The 24,661-nt window shown below is 37.9% G+C and overlaps 1 protein-coding gene across 1 annotated transcript in view; it reads left to right on the top strand.

The window, feature by feature from the left end:
- SPAG17 (sperm associated antigen 17) overlaps positions 1-24,661 on the top strand; it is a 229,695-nt gene that overhangs the window by 135,703 nt on the left and 69,331 nt on the right. Inside the window, exons 25-31 of the mRNA XM_079944374.1 lie at positions 3,686-3,861; positions 5,815-5,932; positions 9,425-9,603; positions 10,199-10,358; positions 15,186-15,403; positions 19,342-19,486; positions 21,146-21,300. Coding sequence (XP_079800500.1) covers positions 3,686-3,861; positions 5,815-5,932; positions 9,425-9,603; positions 10,199-10,358; positions 15,186-15,403; positions 19,342-19,486; positions 21,146-21,300 — 1,151 coding nt within the window. The remainder of the gene's footprint in view (positions 1-3,685; positions 3,862-5,814; positions 5,933-9,424; positions 9,604-10,198; positions 10,359-15,185; positions 15,404-19,341; positions 19,487-21,145; positions 21,301-24,661) is intronic.

The following is a 24,661-nucleotide window of genomic DNA, read 5'->3' as shown; positions in this document are numbered from 1 at the left end:
ACTGCAATGAGAAGCCCGTGCACCGCAATGAAGAGTAGCTCCTGCTCGCCACAACTAGAGGAAGCCCACGCACAGCAACAAAGACCCAATGCAGCCAAAAGTAAGTAAAAAAATAAATAAATTTATTTAAAAAATAGTGGATTTATGGAAGAGCGTCACAATTATGGTTGGAACTGTGCTTACTGCAGAGGCTGTAGGTGCCCTAAAGCCTAAGACAGTCAATGCATGTTGGAAGCCATTATGGTGTGAGGTAGTCGATGATCTCAGGGGCTTCCCCACTATTGATGTAGAATCAGGAATATCTTGAATGCTGCAAGGGAAGTTGGGTGGGGGGGAGGCTTCTTTGACATGATCTAGGGTGACATCAAGGAACACATAGAAGAGTATAGAGGAATCCTTACCAACAAGGAGCTCAAAGATCTGCCGAAGTCATCTACAGATGATTTTTTCTACAGAGAAAATTTAGAGGAAGCAGAGCGATCAATTTGGACACGTGAAAATATTGCAGTGCTTTTTCAGTAGGTGCAAGTGTTAAAGGATATGATCCTCAAGTACAATCCTTTGATGGACTGAAGCCTCTGTGGTATCCAAGGTATAGCAGTATGCCAACAATCATTGCAAGACTTGTTTGATGATGCAAAGAAAAGGAAGAAACAGCTTCCTATAACAGTGTTTCTAACTAAAGCATCTGCAGTTGTGAAGCCTAGAACTTCAATGCTTTAAGATCCTCAGCCCTCAACCTCCAGATATCCTGACATTAGTATTATTGAGCCTCCTCCAAAGTGACAGTGTCTGCAATTGGAACCCAATTCTCCTGACTAGATAATCCTTCTGACATCCTGTCAGAAGACTTAACTCAGCCTGATGTCTCATCACTTACCTAGAGTGCCACACATCTCATCGCCTTGCCACATCGGTACCATAGACACCATATAGCAATCATCATCATCATCATCATTATCATCATCATCATCATCATCATCATCATCATCATCATGCAAGGGTAATCAAGACAGGAGAACTAGGGTTTTGGTGATTGTTAACACTATGTGTGTGTGTGTGAGAGAGAGAGAGAATTAATATTTTTTCTATGATTATATTTTCTATATGTATTTTAAATAGTCTATGTTTTATTCCATGTATTTCTCTTTTGGGTCATTAAACAAAAGCCATCTGTAAGTGTTGAAAGAAAGATAATGTTATGTTGTTGCTGATGTGTACCATGTAGTTAAGCACATGATGGTTGCATGATTCCATCTGTACTGAACATGTACAGACTAATTTTTTGTCATTATTTCCTAAATGATGCAGTATAATAACTATTTTATAGCATTTACATTGTATTAAGTATTATAAGTAATCTAGAAATGATTTAAAGTATATGGGAGAATGTCCATAGGTTATATGCAAATAAATACTACACTATTTTATATAAGGGACTTGAGCATCCACAGATATTGGTATCCATGGGGTTTTCTGAGACCAACCCCCTGTGTATACTGAAGGACAGCTGTATAAAGTACAGCTTGTATGGAAGTGTTTTGTGGCAAATGCCTTTCTTCTGGGTTCCCCTGTCACTCTGTACTTTTCCTATCATGGGCTTAACACATGACATTGAATACCTGAGGTTCTCTTCATCTGAACTTCTCATTACGTTACAAGTTCCTGATGTCTCATTCATCACTGGTTACCCAATGCATGGTACACAGTAGTAGGTACTCAGTAAATATTTACTGATTGAGTAAATGGATGGGGATGAGAGGGAGGAGTTTCCAGCTGCCTCTAACTAGATGCCATTCGCTATTTATATTCTGTACTTGCTATGAGTCAGGCATCTTGCTGGCACTGAGTCACTAAGATGAATAAAACCATGTTACAGCTACTCAAAGAATTCATTGTCTAATGGGAACAGAAACCATAAATAGTGAAATAACTGCATAAGTGCTAGAAATTATATATAAACCAAGTACTGGGGACAGCCAGAAAATACTTGAGAGAGAAAGCATAGCATCTGAGATGAGACTTTATAGGTGAGTAGGAACTATCCTGACAAAGCAGCAAGGAAAGGGAATTCTAGACAGTAAGAACCATTTGTATAAATACACAGTTGGGTAAAAGCATGACATCTTTACAGAAAAATGAGAGGTTGAGTGTGACTGGAGTGGAGGAGGGTGAGCATTGTGTGTCCTACAAGATTTGTGAGCGCCAGAGTTTTTTAAGTATGAAAAGGGAAGTGACATGAAAAGATTTCATTTTAGGAACATAATCATAGTGATAGTTTGGAAAGTACACTGAGGTGGTGGTATTAGGAAACTGCTACAAAAAATCAAGCAAGTGAATAAGAATATGAACTAAGGTGGTAGGAATAGATAGGAGAGGCATGATTTGAGAGAAATTTCTGAGGGCTCCGTGACTGGTTGGATGTATAGGGTGAGTCCAAAAGAGAAAATGCATACAATCTCAATGTCTAACTTGAGAAACAAAGTGCATGATTGGTCGTGGCATTGACTGAGGTTGAGAACATAGGAGGGAGGGTTATCTGCTTGGAAGAGGAGAGACTTACTGATTTTGAAATGTCTCCAGTACCACAAGCAGGGGTAGATGTCTAAGAGCAGTTGGAAATACAGATCTGAAGCTGAGAAGAAAGCTTGTGCCCGGAGATGTAAATTTTGCAGTCATTCAAATGTAGATGACAGCTGGAGCCCCAGTAGTGAACAAGATACTCAGATCTAATAGAGATAATAAAGGCTCTCAGCCCTCACTGTGTATCACAATTACATGTGATTGTGTTTCACAACTATAAATGCCTGGGCCTCGTCCCCAGAGAGTCAAGGTGGGGGGCCTGAGCATTTCGTTTAATTCCATGAAAAATGATTATGTGCAGCCAGAGTTGATAACATCTGTTGTGTAATGAGAAGGGGGAAAAAAACTGGGACCTACCAACATTTAACAAAGAGGAAGCGTTAGTAAAGGAGACTGCGAAAAAAATAACCAGAGGTAAGAGGAGATCCAGGTGGGAGTGTTACCCTGGAACTCAGAAGAGGATATAACCTAAGACGTAAGGGGATGCTTGGAAGTTTCCAACATAGTTCCTCCATGGATTGGCTCTCCTTTTAGAATTCTAACAATCCATTAAACCCAGAATAAAATCAGTCTTCAATAAGAAAACTTCTTTTATCATCTCAGCCAGAAATAATCATTTCTTTTCTAAATTTCCTTGTTTGTATCCCTTATGTTTCTATTTAATATGTCCTTGTATTGAAGCTATTTGAGTACAGATCTTATTTAGACTATTTTGACTTCATAAGGTCCTTTATTTTTCTTTTTCATTATTATCCACTGCTGCACACGTTTTACATATGAGCCTCAATAAATATTTCTCAAAAAAATGAAGAGATGGTTACTGCCCTATCATTAGGAGTTTACAATCTGGATAGGGAGGCAAGAGTGTGTGAAATCATGACTCAATCAAATGCATCAAAGTATTAAGTGCCTCAAATTTCTAAGCTACAATTTTGATTTCCAAATCAACTACATTACCCCTGAAACCTATCCAACTGATCAATCCTACTCAGCAAGGTAAAAATTGCCAAGTGGTATAAATGTTTGAGATGTAAATTTTATTTAACAAACATATCAAATATAAATGTCTAATTTACTTGTTTTCTCCTCTTTCTCTTTATAGAGGATAAGGATCCTAACTTGGAAGCAATGTTGAATATCCCATCAGCACATACTCCAACAGTAATTCCTGTTATAGTGAGTATTCCTCAAAGCAAAGGAAAAGGGAAAATAAAAAGCAAAGAAAAATCCAAAGAATCTCTTAAAGAAGAGGAGCTCCCAAAGGAAGAAGAGAAAAAGGTAAGTGGACCTTGCCATGTATTCCCAAACTCTGCTTCTGCCTCAATGTTAACTTTTTTAAATCATGAGTTATGTCAATAGTGTTATTACAGTGCATATATTTTACTGTGCAGATTCAGTAACACTCCTTGTACTTTCAGTTTTGAATGGACAAGAAGAGGTCTGCGCACAGGAGTTGAATTCCCACACCAGGAGACATGCTGTCTTAAACAAACTGTCTCAGGTCATTCATTTCAAACTCAGAATAACTAGTTCAACCATTTTTCCACATTGAATCTTGGATGTTCTTTGCTTAGATGGTCAAGTTCCTACCAGTCCTTATTTTCAATACTGAATTTAATTCCATTGAGATAAACAACAATTGGAAGGGGAGGATCTCTAACTAAATAGTGGAAACGCTTCTGTTAGGTAGATCTGGACTTAGATATTGATGTACTAAGAATTCAGCAAGTCTAAAGGACAACCCACTTCCAGTTAAAGAGCAGTCCACCCTCTACCTCTAACCCTTCACCATATGCAAACAAGCGCACACACATACACACACACTCACACACTCACACACTTGAGAGCTCTTTGACTCTAAACATTTTCCTAATAGAAGTATATAGATCAAAAGAGATTCTAAAAGAATGACAAGAAGGAAACTACTGATCAAATCTTGATTCTTTCAGTTTTACTAGTACAGTTGTACAGTTTGTACAATGTACAAATTCTCAACTTATTAGAAAAAAAGTGTTAAAAAGTGATCAGGGACCTGGATTTCAGAGCCTGACCCTTTGAAAGTTATGGGGTTTGAATGTTACTTGGCCTCTGCACCATATTTACACAGCTTTACTAGATGAGGTTTCTCAAGCTAGGACACTTGACCCTTAAGTAGAAATGTTCAAGTACTGAGTAGAGTATCCCCAGGTAACTCATTAATTTAGCTGAAAGCAATTTGGTGGCAAACCAGTTGGTCCACCCAACATTTTTTAAAATTGATGACAATGAAAGGGTGGGGGATAATTACTGGTTTTGAGTGTAATGATACATTTGTCATGGCTTGTTTGTGTCTTTGAGCAGTATTTTTCATTTTACAGAATTTCATAAGCTTTTACCTCTTAATTTTGCTTTGTGTTTTTAATTGATTTTCAGCCAGTGATCCAGATTTTATTCTCTATTAATAACAAAGGCAGAACAACCTAAATGATCAACAGTAGAGGACTAGAGAGAATAAATTAAAGATCCAACACTGGGGGATCAGTTGGAATGATTTTAGTGGCGAGCCGCTGAGCAAATCAACTGGAAAAACTGAAAGGATTATTGTTAGGGGTGGGTTGGAAGTAACCGAATAATTTTCATCCTGGAGTACGTATAACCAAACAAGGGATTCAGGCATAGTGAGCATAAAGTTATTTAGAATCTGTTAAGTAGACACACCCAAACCCTCATTAAAACTTATAAATAATCTTTTTTATTGTGTTTTTTTATTTTTACTTACTACAAAAGCAATGTATGCTCATTATAGAAAAATAAAGACACATATCCTAATAGCATAATGTCTCTAGCATCCAAACTGTAAGACTCACACAAGGAAGGTGGTGGGGATCTTGGTCAGCCCTTACATCTACAAGTCCAAACTGAGGCATCTTTCAAGGCCTAGTTCAAGCTTCAGCTCCTCCATGATCCTTTCCTAGTCTCATTAACTTTGATATCTCCCTTTTCTGAGGAAAGATGTGCCAACCATTTGGTACTGTTATTTAGCTGTTTCATATGTCTGTGTGCCATTCTACAGGCAAAATATCAATTGCGCAAAGGTAGAGACTCATGCATCCTTATAGGCTCCACTGCAGGGCTCACTAGTCCTGGGCAAGTCATAGTCTAAGCATTCACCAAGTCTTTGTTTAGTCATAATAAATCGATATCTCATTTAGAAAATGACAGGAAATTATTCACACGTGGAACTATTTACAGGAAGAAGTAGAACCAGAACCTGTTTTACAAGAGACTCTTTATGTTCCCACCTTCCAAAACCTGAACGTGTCTTGCCCCAGTGGGCTCCAAGTGACCTTCATTGGGCAAGAGTCCCCAGGTGAGTGCTGGCCAGGAGGATGAGGAGGCAGGGGGAAAAAAAGTCATATAGAAAACACTTCAGTCACCATTGAAACTGTGTATTTTCCTACCAGTTAAATAAACTTGTTGATAATGAATAATAGGCTAATAACAATAATGACCACCATTTTTGAGCACTTACTGTGGGCCAGGCACTATCTAAATACTTAACATACATGACAAAATACAACTACTATAAACTAAGTCCTAATAATTTCCTTTCACAAAATAAAGAAATCGAGGCATCAGAAGGTTCAGTAACTTACCCCAGGTCACTCAGTTCCTAAGTGGCAGAGATAAAATGCCATTCTTGGTCCAGTGGTGGCAAAGCCAATGCTCTTAATAACTACTGTGTGGTCCTGTGTCCTTCCTCTACAAAGGGCCACAGGAACAGAACTTTGCTGGTCTGATCAAAACAAAGGACGGTGAGCACAGAGTAGGTAAAGATAAGTGCAGGTTAAATGGATGAAGAAAACCAGTCTCATTCCCAGGTATCAATATATACTTTTATAGGGTCTCTTACTTCTGTTGATTCTGTACGTGGCTCCTAACCTATTAAGATGAATAAGTAAGTACAACAGGACTCCTTTAATTAACCTGATGCAGGGGGGCATCCACATTGGTGATTGATTTGAACATTATTTAAATGAAGACCCCCTACTGCAGTAGAAGTAGGAGAGGCAACAAAGCAAGCACAGAGCCGGGACTTGAGTTCTAATTAACTGTATGGCCCTTTCAGTAACTTACTGTCTTTGGACCATGTTTCTTCATCTGACAAATGTTACATTATATCAGTGAATCCTATTTTCATGACCAAATATACTCTATTATAATTTCCTTATGTACCCCATATTTAAAAAGTGTACCAAAGAAAAAGAGTATGCTTATTGAAAAATAATTCAATGTTGTATTCAGTTGCCAGCCAAATGAGAAGAAACTTAATGTTGTAGTCGATCTATTTCATCTCAATTTTTCTTTTCACTGGGCTTTCTGAATTATTAAAAATAGACCATGAACCCTTGTTTCTATTTCCAAGTATTCCTAGTGATCCAGGTTTTCCATGATGGGACCAACTGTGTGTGCTAAGACTGAAGGCCACTGACAGTCTTCCGAAGTCAAAGATGCTATGAGGGAACTGAGAGGGATATTCTTTTTAAGTTTAAGGACATATTTGTTTCCTTGCTTGTTTTCTTGATTCTGTTAGCAAACCACAGCTTAATACTTGTTTCACCGGTCTTTTCCATTAGTTTCATTTTCTAGTCTGATGTTTTCATCTTTATGTCAGGGTAGACAATGTAGTTAATAATAACTCTGTCTGGGGACTTCCCTGGTGGTGCAGTGGTTAAGAATCCGCCTGCCAATGCAGGGGACACGGGTTCAATCCCTGGTCCGGGAAGATCCCACATGCCGCGGACAAACTAAGCCCATGAGCCACAGCTACTGAGCCTGAGCTCTAGAGCCCATGCTCCGCAACAAGAGAAGCCACCACAGTGAGAAGCCCACACACTGCAACAGAGTAGCCCCTGCTTGCTGCAACCAGAGAAAGCCCACATGCAGCAACAAAGACACAATGCAGCCAAAAGTAAATAAATAAATTTATTTTTTAAAATGCTGTTGGATCCTTTAAAAAAATAATAATAATAACTGTAACAAATAATCTTTTTAAAACCCTCCATATATTGTGATTATCCTAATTCAAGTCTGAATATAATTACAGCATAAGTATCAAAGTAGCACTATCTTCATAGGGTCAGCCTTGGGCAAGGGAGAGAAGGTCACATGGTGCAAGAAGAAAGAGCCTAGATTTGAGTTCTTGCCAGGGTGACCTTGGACAAGTCATAACCCCTCCCCACCTGAATTTCTTCATTTATAAAATAACGTCATCTACCAAACAGAGTTGCTATAAATATTAAATGAGAAAATACTTTCTAATTTGGAAAGTATTATTCCAATGTTAGGTTTTTGCTTTTGTTTTTGGTCACGGTAGCAGTGGTTGTTTTTACAGCATAAGAAAATAGTTAAGTACAGAGACTTGGTTCAAATCTAAGCTCTGCTCTTACCAGCTGTGTGACCTTGGAGAAGTTAGCCTCCATTTATTCATCGGAAAACTCTGGAAAATGAAAGTGTCTACCTTAAAGGGTTGTTGAGGTGGGCTGAATAAAATACATACACAGAGCATTTAACATATAGAAATATTTCAACAGATGTTTATTATTTTATTATTACTTCTGTGACTTGAAGGGTCAAGCACCTTGAAAGGTGCTTATTCCAAAATATTTTCCCACCAGCCTGATATAGTCCTTGAAATACCATCATTTCATGTTAGTAAACCAGTTCTTTTCCTCCTGAACCAATACCATTTTATTTTAACTTTTAATACAGAAAAATATAATATATAATATAACAAGTACTGATGTGCTGGCCAGACAAAATAAAGATCTCTTTTTGTCATACTTTAATCAAAATATATTTTTAAAATTACAGACACAGCTGTAACCCGAAATTTCCCTCTACAGTCTATTCCTTCTCTTTCTCTTATAGTGAACACTAACAAGACTTAGATTTTTTGTGCAAATAGGTTTATACAAATGTGCTATATGTATGCCTTCATAATAACAAATAATGTTAAGTTGTAGATAATGCAAAATTTACATAAATTATATTTTATTGTAAATATTTTTCTGCAAATAGCCTTTTTAGTCCATCTCTATTTTGGATATTCTAGGTGATACACATTTATCAAATGTATTTCTTTTAAAATCTAGGTAACATCTCATCAAATGAATAGACTGTGATTTTTTAATAGACTCCATCACTGACAGACATTGGATTTTATGTTATTAAACCACTTTTTAAATGGAGAAGAGGAAATTATTCAGTTAGCAAAATCTGAGTAGCTGCTGTGTACCAGAAATTCTCAATAATAATACTTTCTTTTGGAGGAATTTATTAGGTGTTTTCTTCTTGATTGCCAGCTAAGAGTAGAACTCTGAGAAAAATCTGGACTTGGTTAGAGATGAGAGGGTTGTGTTAACTTTGAAAGATGATAAATGATTTAAGGAGGGCAAGCCTGAATGAGTGACTTCCCCTGGGGCTCCAGGGAACTGGGGGACCCCAGGGGAACATTGTGCATCCAGGGTGAGAGAAAAATACCAATGGGGAGAAAAGGCAACATCTAAGACAGAATAACTCTCTCCCTTCCTAATTTTGCCCTGAAATGTTCTGGACATCATTAGAAACACTGGCTTATACATGGAGAAAGTATGTATTAAGTACTCGTAAATGACCTTATTTACTACATGTGACTGTAAGAAAGGCAGCAAAGAACCAGTACTCTGGGCCATCTGTCATGACATGAAAACTGCCCTAGTAACCAGATGTAGACCAAAGAATGAAATCAATTAAGCAGGACGATAAGATCCCAGCCATACAGCATTGCACAGTTCTCAGTAAGCTCTTTTTTCTTTTTAAGATCAATGTGTTATAGACGAGGAACCCACTTGGGACATCATGGTCCGACAGAGCTACCCCCAGAAGGTGAAGCACTATGAATTCTGTAAAACAGTGATGCCACCTCTGGAGCAGGAGGCATCAAGAGTTATTACCAGTCAAGGCACTGTTGTCAAATACCTGTTGGATGGATCCACACAGGTAAAAGAATATGTTAGATAAATTACTCTTTCCTGCTGCAGAGTAAAATACAAACAAGCTAAAGGTGAGGAACAGTACTATGACAAGGAAAGAGAAACAACTCATTTGAAAATGAATGATGCCTTAAAATGGCAAAGAATAATATAGTTGGAAGGAAAAACACTGCCTTAGATGCTATACATACTATACATACTAGACAGATATTGATAGAAACTAAACGTTTAAATATGTGATAAAGTTTTAAATGTAGTCATTAGAAAAATTGAAATAGGGTAAATAATTTCCCAATTACATAGGGGAAGGGTGAAGAATGGGAAAACATAAAGCAAGTCAATCTGATAAAAGATAGGAAATGAAAAGAAACAAAATAGAAAGTAAATGGAAAACAAAGCAATATTATTGAGCTGTTTATTAACCTGTTGTCTCTGAGCTCCAAATCTACCCTTCTATAACATGCTTTATACTGCTGAGTCTGGATGTCGGAAAATAGCATTTCTTTGAGTTATTTTTAACCTATTTCAGTTTGACACACAGTATTGTTAACCAGTTTCTTCCTCGTTTCTGAGAATGCTGAAATTTTTTGCTTTTTCTTCAGATTCTCTTCGCAGATGGTACTGTGAGCAGTAGTCCCAATTCAGGGCCTGTTGGTCTTCCTGCTGACGCGCCAGCAAGCCCTCACAGCGGGGACTTGATGAGCATGGGTTCTCAGCAAAAATCAGAAACAGCACCATCAGAGACTGTCATCACAAAGAAAGGTAATAACCGAAGCCTCTCAATTTATAATGGATTTAATAAATCCAAGGGCTTAGTAAATGCTCAATATTATTTTTATTACACTTATCTTTTCATCGAATACATGCACATTTCAGTGGGAATCACAGCATTACACATTGTTTCATGAATTGCTTTTATCTCTATGTAATAAATAGCAAACATTTTCCTATGTCATCATGTACTCTGACACGACATTAGTTCTAATGCCTACACTACTGTTTTAGGGTTAGATGAGTGATCAGTGATGTCAAGTCTCTGTGTAGCCTTCTCTGTCCTTCTCTTTTCCCCGAAATCGCAGGAGAGCCACCTCAGCTCCAGACACGAGGGCCTCATGTCGTAAGTTCCAAAGCAGAAAGGAAAGAGGGTGAACACAAGAGCTTTCAAGTGTCTCTCTTTATCAGGGAGGAAAATAGCCCCAGATTACACCAGTCTCCCCCACCCCCAGTGGGTCTCCTCTTATATGTCATTGACTAAACCTGGTTGGGGACTTAGGCTGGGAAAACAGCATCTGAAACTTTTGGCTTTTTTCTCAGGAGATGAGCACTACTAGTAAGGAAAAAGGAAGGTGGAGAAGTGTCTTGTAAGCAATCAACCATGTCTGCCATAATCTAAATTACAGACTTGCTCCCCTCCAAGACACTTGCAATTTATGCCCCTACCTCCAGCACAGTATGAAAGTGTCTGCTTCCTCATACCCTTGCCAATGCCGGGTATTGTCATTCTTTTCATGTTACTCAGTTTGATAGACAATTAATGCATCTTATTATTATATTAATTTGCATTTCATTGATTACTGATGAGATTAAACATTTAAAGATGTTTGTTGCTTTTTTTTTCTTTTTGTTAATTTTCTATTCACATCTTTCCTTGGTTTGCTGTTGGGATGTTCATCATTTTCATTTTAAGAGATCTTCATGTGTAGGAGACATGTGCTTGTACACCAGGCACAATTCTGGATACTTCAAAATATTAAATCAGTGAATACTCACAACAACTCTGTGAGGTGTGTATCTTAATAATCTCAATTTACAGATGAGAAAATTGAGACACAAAGAAGTTAATTAACTTCCTTGAAGTCTCTCAGCTAGTAAGTGGTAAAGCTCGGATCTGAGTCTGGGCAACTAACCCCTAAATTACACTGTCTCTCAGGTATTGCAAATTTTTCTCAATTTCTCATATGCCTTTAATGATCTGTGAGACTAAGATTTAGTCTTTTTCTCTCAGATTCACACATCTCATCATGGTACCCAGTAACATTGTATGGAGGCAAAGTGACTTCTTTTTTTGATAACTCAAAATTTAGTGAAATGATATACTGGGTCATATGGTAGTTCTATTTTTAGTTTTTTGAGAAACCTCCGTAACATTTTCCACAGTGACTGCACCCATTTACATTCCCACCAACAGTGTACAAGTGTTCCTTTTTCGCCACATCGTCTCCAACATTTGTTATTTGTGTTCTTTTTGATGATAGCCGTTCTGAGAGGTGTGAGGTAGTATATCATTGTGGTTGATTTGCATTTCTCTGATGATGAGGAAGCTTGAGCATCTTTTCATATGTGATATCATATGATATTTGTCTTTGACTTACTTCACTTAGTATGATAATCTCTAGGTCCATCCATGTTACTGCAAATGGCATTCCATTCTTTTTTATGGCTAAGTAATATTCCATGGTATACATGTATGACATCTTCACACCGTTCAGAATGGCCGTCATCAAAAAGTCTACAAACAATACATGCTGGAGAAGGTGTGGAGAAAAGGGAACCCTCCTACATTGTCAGTGGGAATGTAAATTGGTAAAACCACTATGGAGAACAGTATGGAGGTTCCTTAAAAAACTAAAAATAGAACTATCATATGAAGTAGCAATCCCACTCCTGGGCATATATCTGGAGAAAACCGTAATTCGAAAAGATACATGTACCCAATGTTCATTACAGCACTATTTACAATAGCCAGGACATGGAAGCAACCTAAATGTCCATTGACAGAGGAATGGATATGGTCAAATTTAAAAAAAAATTCTGTCTGTGTTTGAAAAGTTGAAAACTGCATATATCCTGCAGCTATTGAGTACAGAGTTCTCTTTTTCTAATTTAATTAATTAATTTATATATATATATTTATACAGCATGTTACAGAGTTCTCTTTATATCTGTTCAATCAAATTTGTTAGTTGTGTTGTCCAATTTATATCCAGGTTCAGGAAACTTCTCTGTAAAGGGCAAGATAGTAAATGTTTTAGACACTTGGAGCCATATGGTCTCCGTCACAACTACTAACTCTGCTATTGTAGTGTAAAAGTAGCCTTAGAAAATACATAATCAAATGAGCATGCTGTGTTGTGTTCCAATTAAACTTTTATATGGTCACTAAAATTTGAATTTAATATAATTTTCATACATAACAAAATATTCTTTTGATTTTTTAATTATGTAGAAATGTACAAAGAATTATTACTTCACAGACTGTACAAAAACAGACAGTAGGCCATATTTGCCTCACATTCAAACTTTGACATTTCTTATTCTATATCCTTATGGACTTTTTAATGTACAATGTCAACTTATTCAGCGGAAGTATGTTTAAATTTCCTGAAAGGGTAGAATAGCCTCTTCACTCCTTACAGTTTAATCCATATTTCTTTTTTCTGAAATAACTATGTCTTTTTTATAGTTCTCAGATTTGCCTTTATATATTTTGAGGATATGATTTTAGATACTTACAAATTTAGAATTGTTTTATCTTCATGGGGAATTTAACTTTTTATCAGTACACAATGACTTTTTATTCTAGGATTCTTTTTTACTCTAATGTTGATTTTGCTTATATTTTTATAGCTACATCAGCTATTGTTTAACTTTTCCAGTATAACTTTTCCCACACTTTATTTTACTTTCTATGGTTTATGTTTAAAAGTGTGTCTTGTGAGCAGCATATAGGTGTATGTTTTAAAAATTAGACATTTTTGTGTTTTAACTGGAAGTTTTAAGCTATTTATTGCAAAACAGATATTTTCTGAAAATGTCTTTATGTTGTCCTCATTCTTGAAAAATAATTTCACTGGGTGTAGAATTCTAGATTGACAGGTATTTTCTCTCAGCATGTGGACAATAATTCTTCATATTTTTCTTGCTTCCACTATTGCTGTTGAAAAGTTGGCTGTCAGTCTAATTGTTGTTAGACAATCTAACCACCTTTAAAATATTTTCTTTTTTATTATAATATCAATATGATTTAACTAGGGGTGGATTTCTTTTTATTTATCCAAGTGGGAATACATTGGGCTTCTTTTTTTTTTTTTTTTTTTTTTTTTTTCCCAGTACTTGGGCCTCTCACTGTTGTGGCCTCTTCTGTTGCGGAGCACAGGCTCAGCGGCCATGGCTCACAGGCCCAGCCGCTCCGAGGCATGTGGGATCCTCCCAGACCGGGGCACGAACCAGTGTCCCCTGCATCGGCAGGCGGACTCTCAACCACTGCGCCACCAGGGAAGCCCCACATTGGGCTTCTTGAATCTGTAAATTAGTATCTTTCATTCCTTGTGGAACTTTCTCAATATTATCTTTTCAAATATTGTTTATCATCCATTTCTTTCTCTTCTTCTTCGAGAATTCCAATTAAATGTGTATTAGAGAGCTTTTACCTCTCTTTCATTACTTCTGTCACATTGGCCCTCTGAGCTTCATTCTAAATAATTTCTACAGGTCTATCTTTCAGTTCTCTTTTAATGCTCTGGAAATACAAATAGGTCCAAATTAAATCTTAGGGCAATGGAAAGGCTTAGCTAAATATATCTGTCTTCTTTGGTTCCCCCAATTAGTTGAGTCTGCATCTTACACCAAGATCCACATTTCATGGTCTGAATCTAAAGGATCTTCCTGGAGGCAACAATCCTTTACTATATTTTTTGCAATTTTTTTCTCAGTCTGAGTTTACTTCATCATCGAGGCTTGGCAACACTGGCAAATTTTGCCTGGCAAGTAATAATGAGATTACTCATTATTATTCATACAAATGGAGTAAATCTACCTTTACTCCAGAGGTAGAGGGATTGAGATAATATTTACAGGGTTCCATGAGGGTTTCTTCAGTTCTATCTTCCTGTTCTAATTGAATGGGGGTGGGGAGGGGTTGAGAGGGGGATGTGTATCAGATGATTATCAATGTAGTAATTAAACTGTACAAATCCTCTCCATATGAGAGGCCAAGGATATGCTTGATTGGTAATGTTCTCCAGATCCAGGGCCGAAGAAAGATGTTTCCTGTGACTGAAAAAAAAAAGACAAAATCAGAGGAATGAAGAGTTAAAATTATACTCTATTATACTAGAATATAATAAGTCAAAAAAAGCATTCTAAAAATTTCAGAGATACACAGGAGAAAATAGAGGCTTTGAAAACCAGGGTACAGGACCCCAAATCTGGAATCTAGGGAGATGTAAGCAAGACCTAAAAGTGTACAGAAATTGACAAGAATGGGTATTGTGCCATGGAGAGTGAGCTGTGTATGCACGTGTATGTTTTGTGGGAGGTGATGGGAATCCAGCCAAGGTTCAAGTACCAAGATTTAGATATTCATAACCTGAAATTTTTGCTTCTTGAGAAATAGTATAATTGATGAATACCACTTAGAATTTCTCTGTGTCTGAGGTAACCTACACTGTATTAAAACTTAATGAATAATTCTATATGTGATATAGTTATATTGTTGCATTTGATTTTTTTTAATTTTTTTTTAAATTTTTAAATTTTTGTTGGAGTATAGTTGATTTGTTGTATTTGATTTTACTTGAACTTCCACAGGAAAAAGTCAGAAAAATCAGTCATCAATGGCTCATAAAAATGAAAGCCATGAACCTCCCCCAGAAACAATTCAAACAGTAACTCCTGTGGAGGTTCACTTAGGCACCTGGTTTACAACTACACCTCAAGGAAATCGGATTGGCACCAAAGGATTAGAAAGAATAGCAGACTTGGCCCCACTTTTATCCTTTAAAGCCACAGATCCTGTCGATGGAACGGTATGGCAAACTATTATATATTACAAATTTTTCTAAATTGTTAGGGTTCTGAAACAACACATGGAGGAATACCTGTCAAATAATAAATTTTCAATAACTGTTTGTTAAGTAATGGATGTATGGATGAATGGATGGATCCATCTTTCCAAATCTAAAAATATTGTGTGGTTCATTTGACCAGTGTAGTGTATCATGAAATATCAATTCTTGAAGTGAGAGACAAATCATGAATTTTCTATTCCACTTTTAAGACATATGATTAATGATATCCTATATTTCTTTCTGTTGGATGTATTTGTTTATATGTCTTATCTTCTAGAAGTGAGGGGCTCTGATTTATTCCTACTTTTTGTGTGTACCTGACATGAATTATAGAAATTTGTTCATGATCCTTGACTTCAAATAATTTATGGTATATTTAATGAGATGCCCACATTAAATAACTCAAACATTCAACACCACCACAAAGCAACTATAAGAAAGATTTTATTTATAACTTAAGAAAAAGTGACAAATGAGTGGTGTAGTAAATAACGGTTTTGTTTATCTGTCAAGCAGATGTGAAATTGAAACCCCTGGGATGCACAATAGCGTTTTCTATAGGCTTTCTGTTAGGGGTTTTACATACATTCTCTCATTCAGGCCTCACACCAGTGTATATTATACAGATGAGGAAGCTGGGCCTCAGCAAGTTAAGTAATGTGACCAGGAAGTGCTGGAGCCAGGTTTAGAACCAGTCGTTGGGACTAAAAACTGGGCTCTTTCCATTCCACAGCTATTCCTCTAATATCTTATGTGGAGCTTTGCAGCACCCTCTAAATCTAACAAGACAAAGAATTTCCTGCATGCCTTATTTCTGGTTTCTGGACTTCCAGCACTTGTTTACAACCACATGCTGATAGTCGAAAGCAAAATGTCTGCTTGCTATTGAGATAAATTCCTTTATCTAACCAAATGCATTTTCCTTTCTTCTTCAGCCTACTTCTGAAATAGTTTCATAGTCTCTTACATTGTTTGCTAGTTCTCTGTTGTGAGACTCAAGATACATATCATCTCAGGATAGTTTCTTTTTGGTGACTTCAAATGACTCACTTTAATTCAGCCCTGATACAGATTATTTGGCTTAATATGCAAATTTGATTAATATTTCTTAGTTAATGACACTCAATTTCCTTTACTGATACCTAGCACCATTATAGAAGCACAAACCAAGATCCAGGAGCCTGGATTCAAGCATAGACACCCAACAGTCAAATAGCAATCACAACAATAGTAATAATATTTATTGAGCACTCACTGTGTGCCAGTCACTGTTCTTGGTGTTTTCCACATCCTAACTTGTTTAATTCTCACAATAAACTATTGTTTCCATTTTACATATGAGACAACTAAGCTACAGACAGGCTAAATAATTTTTCCAAGATCACACAGCAGGTGGTAGCTTCAGAATGTGGACCCCAGGTTGTATTCTAGGTCTCATATGCTTAACTATTATGCAAATAAGGGGCAATAATCATATGAAACAAAATTGAGAATGGATGTGTGTTTTCATGATATCTGACATGAAGTATCACATTTTAGAGGAGTGCCACTGACCTTGCTGTGAGGCAGTCATGGGTTTGAACCCCAAGTCACACTTCTTACTAGATATATGACTTTGGATGTTTCTAATCTAGTATCTTTACTCCTAAAATAGAAATAATAGTCATTACCTAAAATAGTTGGGAAGATTAATACCAGATTTAGCACCATCAGGTGTTCAGTAAATATTCTTTCTATTGTGTTCTTGCCACCTCTAAAAATAATGATTATCTTACCCTATGGTGATCAGAAAATGTCAATGTTATGTGGTGTTATAAAATGTTGGAATAATTCTAAATAATAATTTGTGAATATCTAAACTAGATAGGGAATTCCCTAGCGGTCCAGTGGTTAGGACTCTGCACTTTCATTGCCAAGGGCCCAAGTTCGATCCCTGGTTGAGAAGCTAAGATCCCACAAGCTATGTGCCACAGCCAAAATAAATAAATGAGTTAAAGAGCTAGTATTTATCATTGCTAACTTGATGACCAATTAAGTGTGAATTACTTTACCAGCATTATCTCATTTAATCCGTATAACATCTCTGAGGAATACTAGTGTTGGCTCCATTTTGCAGATAAGGAAACTAGGGCTGAGAGAAGGGAAGCAACTTGCCTAAATCACTCAGCCAGCTGTGGAACCAGAATTTGAACTCAGGCAGCTTAACTGCAGAGTCCATGCTCTCAGTCACTGCATTCTACAGCAGTATTTCTTGTTATACACATTCGATAGATAGAGAGATAGATAGATAGATAGACAGACAGATATAGATAGACAGATATACATATCTATATCTACCACTGGCTGAGAGTGCCAAAGATAAGAACTTAAAATAATGATCAGTGTGCACTTCTCTCTTATAGTGATTTCTGCCTACTATAAAAAGATAAAAATGTAATTATGACCTACTCACAAAAGCCCTAGACACTTGAGTCAAAATATAGCTAGCAAACTCACTCTCATATCCATCTGGACACTTCAGTGCAAATTGTGTCCCTTACAGTTAGGACAGTATAAGTTAGAAAACACTCAATGATTTAAATATATGCATTATATAATTTTAATACATTGTTGACAGTTGGGGTCTCCAGAAGCAAACACTTAAATGAAGGTTGTGGTACAAGATATTTATAAGGGACACCATTTGTGAAAGGAACGGGGAGAAAGCAGGATTGGACAGAGGAGAAGCTGAGCTGTGACGCAGACCCCACAAAGCCTTGGTTAACTGGCAGGAGCTCAGAAGCCAGTGTCATCTGTCCCAATGTCCCAAGTCTGGGAGCAGGAACCATATCGGTGTACTCCTGCCTCACTCAGTCACTGGACCAAGGTCACCTGGAGCAATGTGAGTCAGGCAAAGCATTTCTCTGCAGCTGAGGCAGATGCTGGAAGAGCTGACAACTGGAGGCTGTTTGCCAACTTCACTCCACACAGCTGGGGAGCAAATCCTGTCTTGAAGGAAGATCTGGGCTATGCATCTCCATGCCTGCCACATCTTCACACACACACACACACACACACACACACACACACACACACACACACACACACACACAGAGCTGGGGGTTTAGAGCTTCTCTGGTGAACCATTTAGCTACAGGATACAAAGGTCTGAGTGCTCTTTCAGACTGAAGTACTTGCTAGGGCTAAATGAATATTTTCTGTGTTTCTTGCTCTAGTCCACATACTTAAAACCCTTCACTACTGATTTGCCTGCCTTGGGATAAAGACTGTGTCCTTAATATGGCTTAATAATCTTCCCAGTTTGGTCCCTCACTCCTAACCTTGCTCTCACCACTCTGCCCATTGCTCCCTGGGATCCTTTGTGTCTAGCACCCCTTTCACCCATGCTGCCCTCCTGCACCGACACACAAAATCCAAGCTCTGGCATTGCTTCCTCAGGGGAGACCAGACCACATCAGAACCCTCACTACAGACACCAGTGGTCCCTTGCTTATCTTAAACCTGTAGTTTCCAAGGAGGCAGGACCTGGGACCATTTTCCTGGACATACCTGGGTCAGATCAGTCCTGATGTTAACTTTTTACTCACAAATGTGCGACCATGGAAGAAGCACCAGTTCTGAAGTCAGACAGTCTTAGTCCAGCATCAGCTCTGGCACGTGCTGAGTGACATTCAGCAAGTTTCTTAACTTCTCTAAGCCTGAATTTCCTCATCCATAAAATGGGGATATCGTTGCCTGCCTCCCAGGATTGTTATAAAGATTAGATCAAGTAGATGAGATAAAACTTTTACTTCTAAATAACCAGGATTTTGATGGTAATCAATGGGGTGTGAAAATAAGCACACTTGGGATTAACCACCTGACCAAATGATGGTGCTCTGCCTTTGTATGTTCAGGTTATGACAACTCGAGAAGACAAAGTGATCATCATTGAAAAGAAAGATGGTACTCGGGTAGTGGATCATGCTGATGGTACCAGAATCACAACCTTTTATCAAGTTTATGAAGATCAAATTATTTCTCCGGATGATCAAGAGACAGGTAAGTTTTTTTTTTTCTTTTTTTAAAATTTTTCTTTTATATTGGAGTATAGTTGATTAACAATGTTGTGTTAGTTTCAGGTGTACAGCAGAGCGATTCAGTTATACATATACATGTATCTCTTCTTTTTCAAGTAGATGACAATATTCTATGTCTTTACAATAAGATAGGTAGAAACCTCACTGATTTTTGAAAATACACATAAGAAAATAATTTTTTTGAAGAATTCACGTCAACTAAAGAGTACTCACGTAATCCAAATGAGGCCCTTTATTATGATCTTTATCCTCAGCTGACGTGGAAGTGATAACAGCTCTAGTTGGCTGATGGATAATAATAGTGCCTTTTCCATTTTTACCACTAAAAACTTACAGCCTGGATTGGTAGCAACTAAAAGTTAATAATCATGACTCAACTGTCCTGCACATTAGCTCTCAGACCTGTTTCCTTTGATCCTTAAGGAATCTAATTTGCATACATAGGTGACATCAGGTAGGTCCTCCTTCAATTCTTTCTGACAATTCTCATTATCAGAAAGGTGATATAAGAGAAAAGCCAGCGACAGCTACTAATGAACCAGAGTCTTTCATATTATCTAAAAGCCTACCACCCTTCCTAAGCTAAATTTAAAAACGATTTTTAAATAAAAATTATTCCGACTCACTTTTCTTTAATTCCAGAGTTTAAATGCTTCATTGCCAAATTAAGTGCAACAAATGGGCAAGTGACTGGAAAAAGAGGAACCTTTCCACCCTGCTAGTTAGAGTGAAAATTAAAAGAGCCACTTGGGTGGGCAATTTTTAAATATCTGGTAAATTGAAAATGTGCATATCATACAATACACTAAGTCTACTTCTGGGTATATATAGAAAGACACTCTTATACATTTGAACAAGGAAACAGGTATAGGGGTGCTACTTGCAACACCAAGTTTAATATTAAAATATTGGGAAAACAAATGTCCATCAACAGCAGAATAGAAAAATAAAATGTGGTATATGCTTACAAAGGAGTACTATATAGCAATTAAAAGGAATGAAGTGCACACATACATGCACCTATTTACACACACACATATATATCAAGATGGCTAAATGTCTCAAAACATTGTTAAGTTAAAAATTCAGGTGTAGAATGATACATAGAGTAATATATAACTTATGCAAATTTAAAGTACACAAAATACTATATGTTGTTTTTGATACATACATTTATATAAAAGTATAAAAATGGATTGTGAGAAAAAGGAATAAACCCAGAGATAAGGAGAGCAGTAAACTTCAACTTTATCTGTATTTTTCTCTTATGTACATATTAAAAATGAAGCAAATATGGCAAAATATTAACAAGTGTTAATTTTCATTAGTGAGCATGAATAGTTAAATTATATTTTGTGCTTTTCCGGATGTTTTCAATTTCTCAAAATAAAAAGGATGGTGAGAACAAAAGAGCACACTAAATTAAGAGATATTCTGGAAATATGACTGCATTGACATAGAGAGTAGCCCGTACTCCAGCCCCATGGAGTGAGTTCTCAACACTGGATCTTGACTTGGAGTCCAGGTAGCCAGGAGGCAGGAGCACAGTCAGAGTCAGCTGGCAGGCATGTTCCCTATGTGTGCATCCTATCAGACCTGCTTCCCTTGCATTTGCCCACAGACGAAGGTCCTCAGAGGATCACCAGGCAGGTGAAGTGCATGCAGATTGAAAGTTCACACTACGCCACTGTCATCACCAACTGTGAGGACAGTAGCTGCTGCACCACCTTTGGGGATGGGACGTCTATCATCGCAAAGCCACAGGGAACATACCAGGTGGGTCTGGGGGAGGATGAGGGGTGCCAAAGGTAAGTGTCAATTTGACTAAGAAAACCCACTCCTCGGGGGGCAGTGAACAGTCCTGCCACATGCACGACTGTTGCTCTCTTGTCTCAGTGGATCTGAGAACACACTTCTCAATCTCTTTTCATTTATTCACCTTCTTTTTACAATTCATTCCAGGAAAACATAGTCCTGCTTGTCTTTAAATTCTTGGGTATTTGGGGATCAAGCTTATAAACCAGAGTGTATTTGCTGGGGATCCTTTATGTGGTAGGTGATGGGCACCGTGGGTGTTAGAAGCATTCAGTGCTGGCCTGTCCCTACCAGACCAGTTTCACCTCCTGCCACCTCTTATTCATTCTCTCTCTCCCATCCTTCCCACCTCCAGTCTGTCCCCACTCTACCTCATGTCCCCACAGGATGGAAGGACAGCTAGCCCAGCTGAAGCACAGCTTTGTCTTTGGAGGGCTGGGGAGGAGCACTGTTAGAAACTCCTCTGCCTCCTTGCATTTCCCCATTAAACACAATCACCCGGGTTCAGCCTGCAGTCTCTTCAGTCTTAGAAGGATTTGCCTTTGCCTTTCCAATTGCTGGAGAAGGAACACAAGTGCCATGGTGTCACATCTAAGGTCATAGGATACTGAGAGCTTGAAGCCAGAAGATGATGGACAAAGACCTCAGTGACAAATGTTTGTTTCTGTGAAAGCTGTTGAAGCCAGTTTATCCCTCCCATCTCTCCCGATAATGTTATCCTACCCCCTCTTTACCCTGTGCAGATCTTTGTGCAGCAAGGAAGGTACTGAAAGTGAGAGATGACTGTGAAATGTTGCAGTTGGAGAAGGGGATGCTTTTTTTCCTATATAGCATTCAGAATATCCAATTTTTTAGGCAGCATCCATTTGCCGGTATCATATGTCCTACCAGATATGATGAGACTCTCCTAAGATGCTGTGATGAGAGCTTATTTTTATCATGTCCCCAGACTCTAATTGTTACAACTATGGGGCAAAGGAATTTTAGCACCAATGACAGTTACCACTGAACGAAGAGATGTAACAGAAAAGAGATCCAACTTGGAGACCTTCAGTGCCTGACACTATTGTATAGCTGCTTGTTTGCCCAATATCCTGAAACACAGACTAAGGAAAGATCAACCTTGATTGCTCCTTATGGAGAAACACACATATCTTAGTTCCCAACTGGAAAAAAAAAACCCTGAGTAAGTTTAGCTGCACCTATTTTGTAATTCTGTGGTTTTATAGAATTGAAAGCTGGCATTCAAAAATACCTTCTGCCTGTCCTCTGTTGGACTTGGCACACTTGTCATTTATTTCCTCACTCACCAGCATGAGAACATTGGGCAGTGTGATGAGGGAGGCCAGATTTTAGGCAATGTATGAAAGGGAGAGTAGAGCTTGATATTGGTCACTGTTGTACCTTGGCAGCACTAGAAAGATTATTCAAAACATCAAAAAGGAGGTGGGTGTAACAATTGTTATCTTCTATGATTATAATGTGCCACAAGTGGCGGTGGGAACATCCACCCAGCTGGAGGATTTCAAGAAGACAAGATGACAAATAATGGGTCTGTTATCTCCCATGGGAAATCTTTCTCTATCCCTGGGTTTAGGAACTAAAACCATTTTCCCTAGACCAGAAGACCTACTGTCTTTCTGGGGAACGGTGTGTCTGTGTATGTGTGTGTGTGCTAGACTAAGCTTTTGACTACTCTTCTATACCAGTCTGATCCTGACTCCTTTGGGGGAAGATAGAGATATGTAAGAAGCATTCTTAGGAATACTAGTGAAAAGGACTTTAAAAGTCCTTGTCTTTATCAGTACTACCACAAACAAACATCATAATGAAGGGTGCCTTGTCCTCTACTTAGTGTGTGAAATCAGTTGAAAGAGGCAAATTTATAGTAAATTCTGAGCAGTATAGGTATGTAAAACCATGAGAATTTAATTTGCTAACATACATACATACATACATACATATATGAGTCATTGCTATATTTTTCATGTTGAGTCTCTATGCTTCAGCACTGCTGTTTCTCCAGATTAACTTCCTAGAAGGCAGAACATCTCCTTTTTATAGGTTTTCTTTTTGGCTCTTCTATATGGTTCCTTCACCTATGGTATGTCTTAATTGTGGAAGTTATAGGCCATCTTTTTCTGTCCAGAGCAGCTTTCAGTAAATTACAGAGTCAATCTGACAGTTTGGATCCATTTTGATGAGGACCTGTGGAGGCTGGGAAAATTGAAAATTTAACCAGCCACGAGTGCCTACTCTAAAATGTACCTGAAACCACAGAGAAGCCTCAGAACTCATCAAGTCCAGTGGAGTTCTCTGGGCCTAGGGAATGGTGAAGAGTCAATATGAGAAACTTCCAGAAGGGTGGAGTAAGGACTTCTGAAAATCTACTCTCCCTAAAAACAACTAGAAACCTGGAAGTATTGTCAAAATCAACTTTTTCAGAAGTCTAGAAATTAACCAAAGGACTACAATATTCTGAGGATTGTTTATTTAAAGACAAAAAAAAAAAAAAAGACTGAATCTTGGGAAGAACAGCAAGAATTGTGGTGATTTCACTTGCCATATTCCCCTCCCCTCCCCCAGCTCCATGGTAGCCTTGAAAATCAACACTCTCACATGCAAAATAGCAGTGAAAGCCAGCAAGCCAGCAGCCACTGAAAGAAGAAAAGATTTAGAGCTCCACAAAATATTGTCAGTGTTTGAGCTGTCTGGCCGTTCCCTGGAAACACCCACTCACAGGGGTTGTCTTTATTTGATCCGATTCTGAGCTCACTCCCTAAAAACAGCCTTTTCCCCAAACAGAGGTAATTATTTAACATTATAGCCATCGAAGTGGCAATAACAAACAAGAGGCTGAACAAAAGAGTTTAAAGGAAAAGAAGGGGAACGAGAAGTCCACAGAGAGCTTTGAAAAGCTCTGATGTATTCCCTGGAATCTGGAAAGCCATACTCAAGTGCAGGGCTGTGTCCATGCCCATAAAAGAAAGCCCTGATCTTTCACTCTTTCTGATCAAGAGGCTCGGCACAAGCAGGGAGTGAAGCTAAGGCAGAATTACAAAGCTAAGGTGGAATTACAAACTTCCTGCTAGAGCATTGAAAAAATACGTCAATATGCAAACGGAGCCCTCGGCAGAAGCTGAAAGACGTATTAGTGTAAAGTACTTAAGAAAATATCTGCCCAGTTATGAGAAGACCTCTAAGCAACCAAACAAACATGTTAGGCCCACTCGACAATAAATACAAACTTTAAAAAAATAGTTCAGGGAAATCACTGAATAAACAGCAACAACAACAAAGCAACAATAACAAGCCCTGGGGA

Source organism: Stenella coeruleoalba (genome assembly GCF_951394435.1).
Source record: "Stenella coeruleoalba genome assembly, chromosome: 1".
Classification (NCBI taxonomy): Eukaryota; Metazoa; Chordata; class Mammalia; order Artiodactyla; family Delphinidae; genus Stenella; species Stenella coeruleoalba.
The sequence above is the reverse complement of the archived record's forward strand: the minus strand, read 5'-3'. Positions and strand labels throughout refer to the sequence as shown.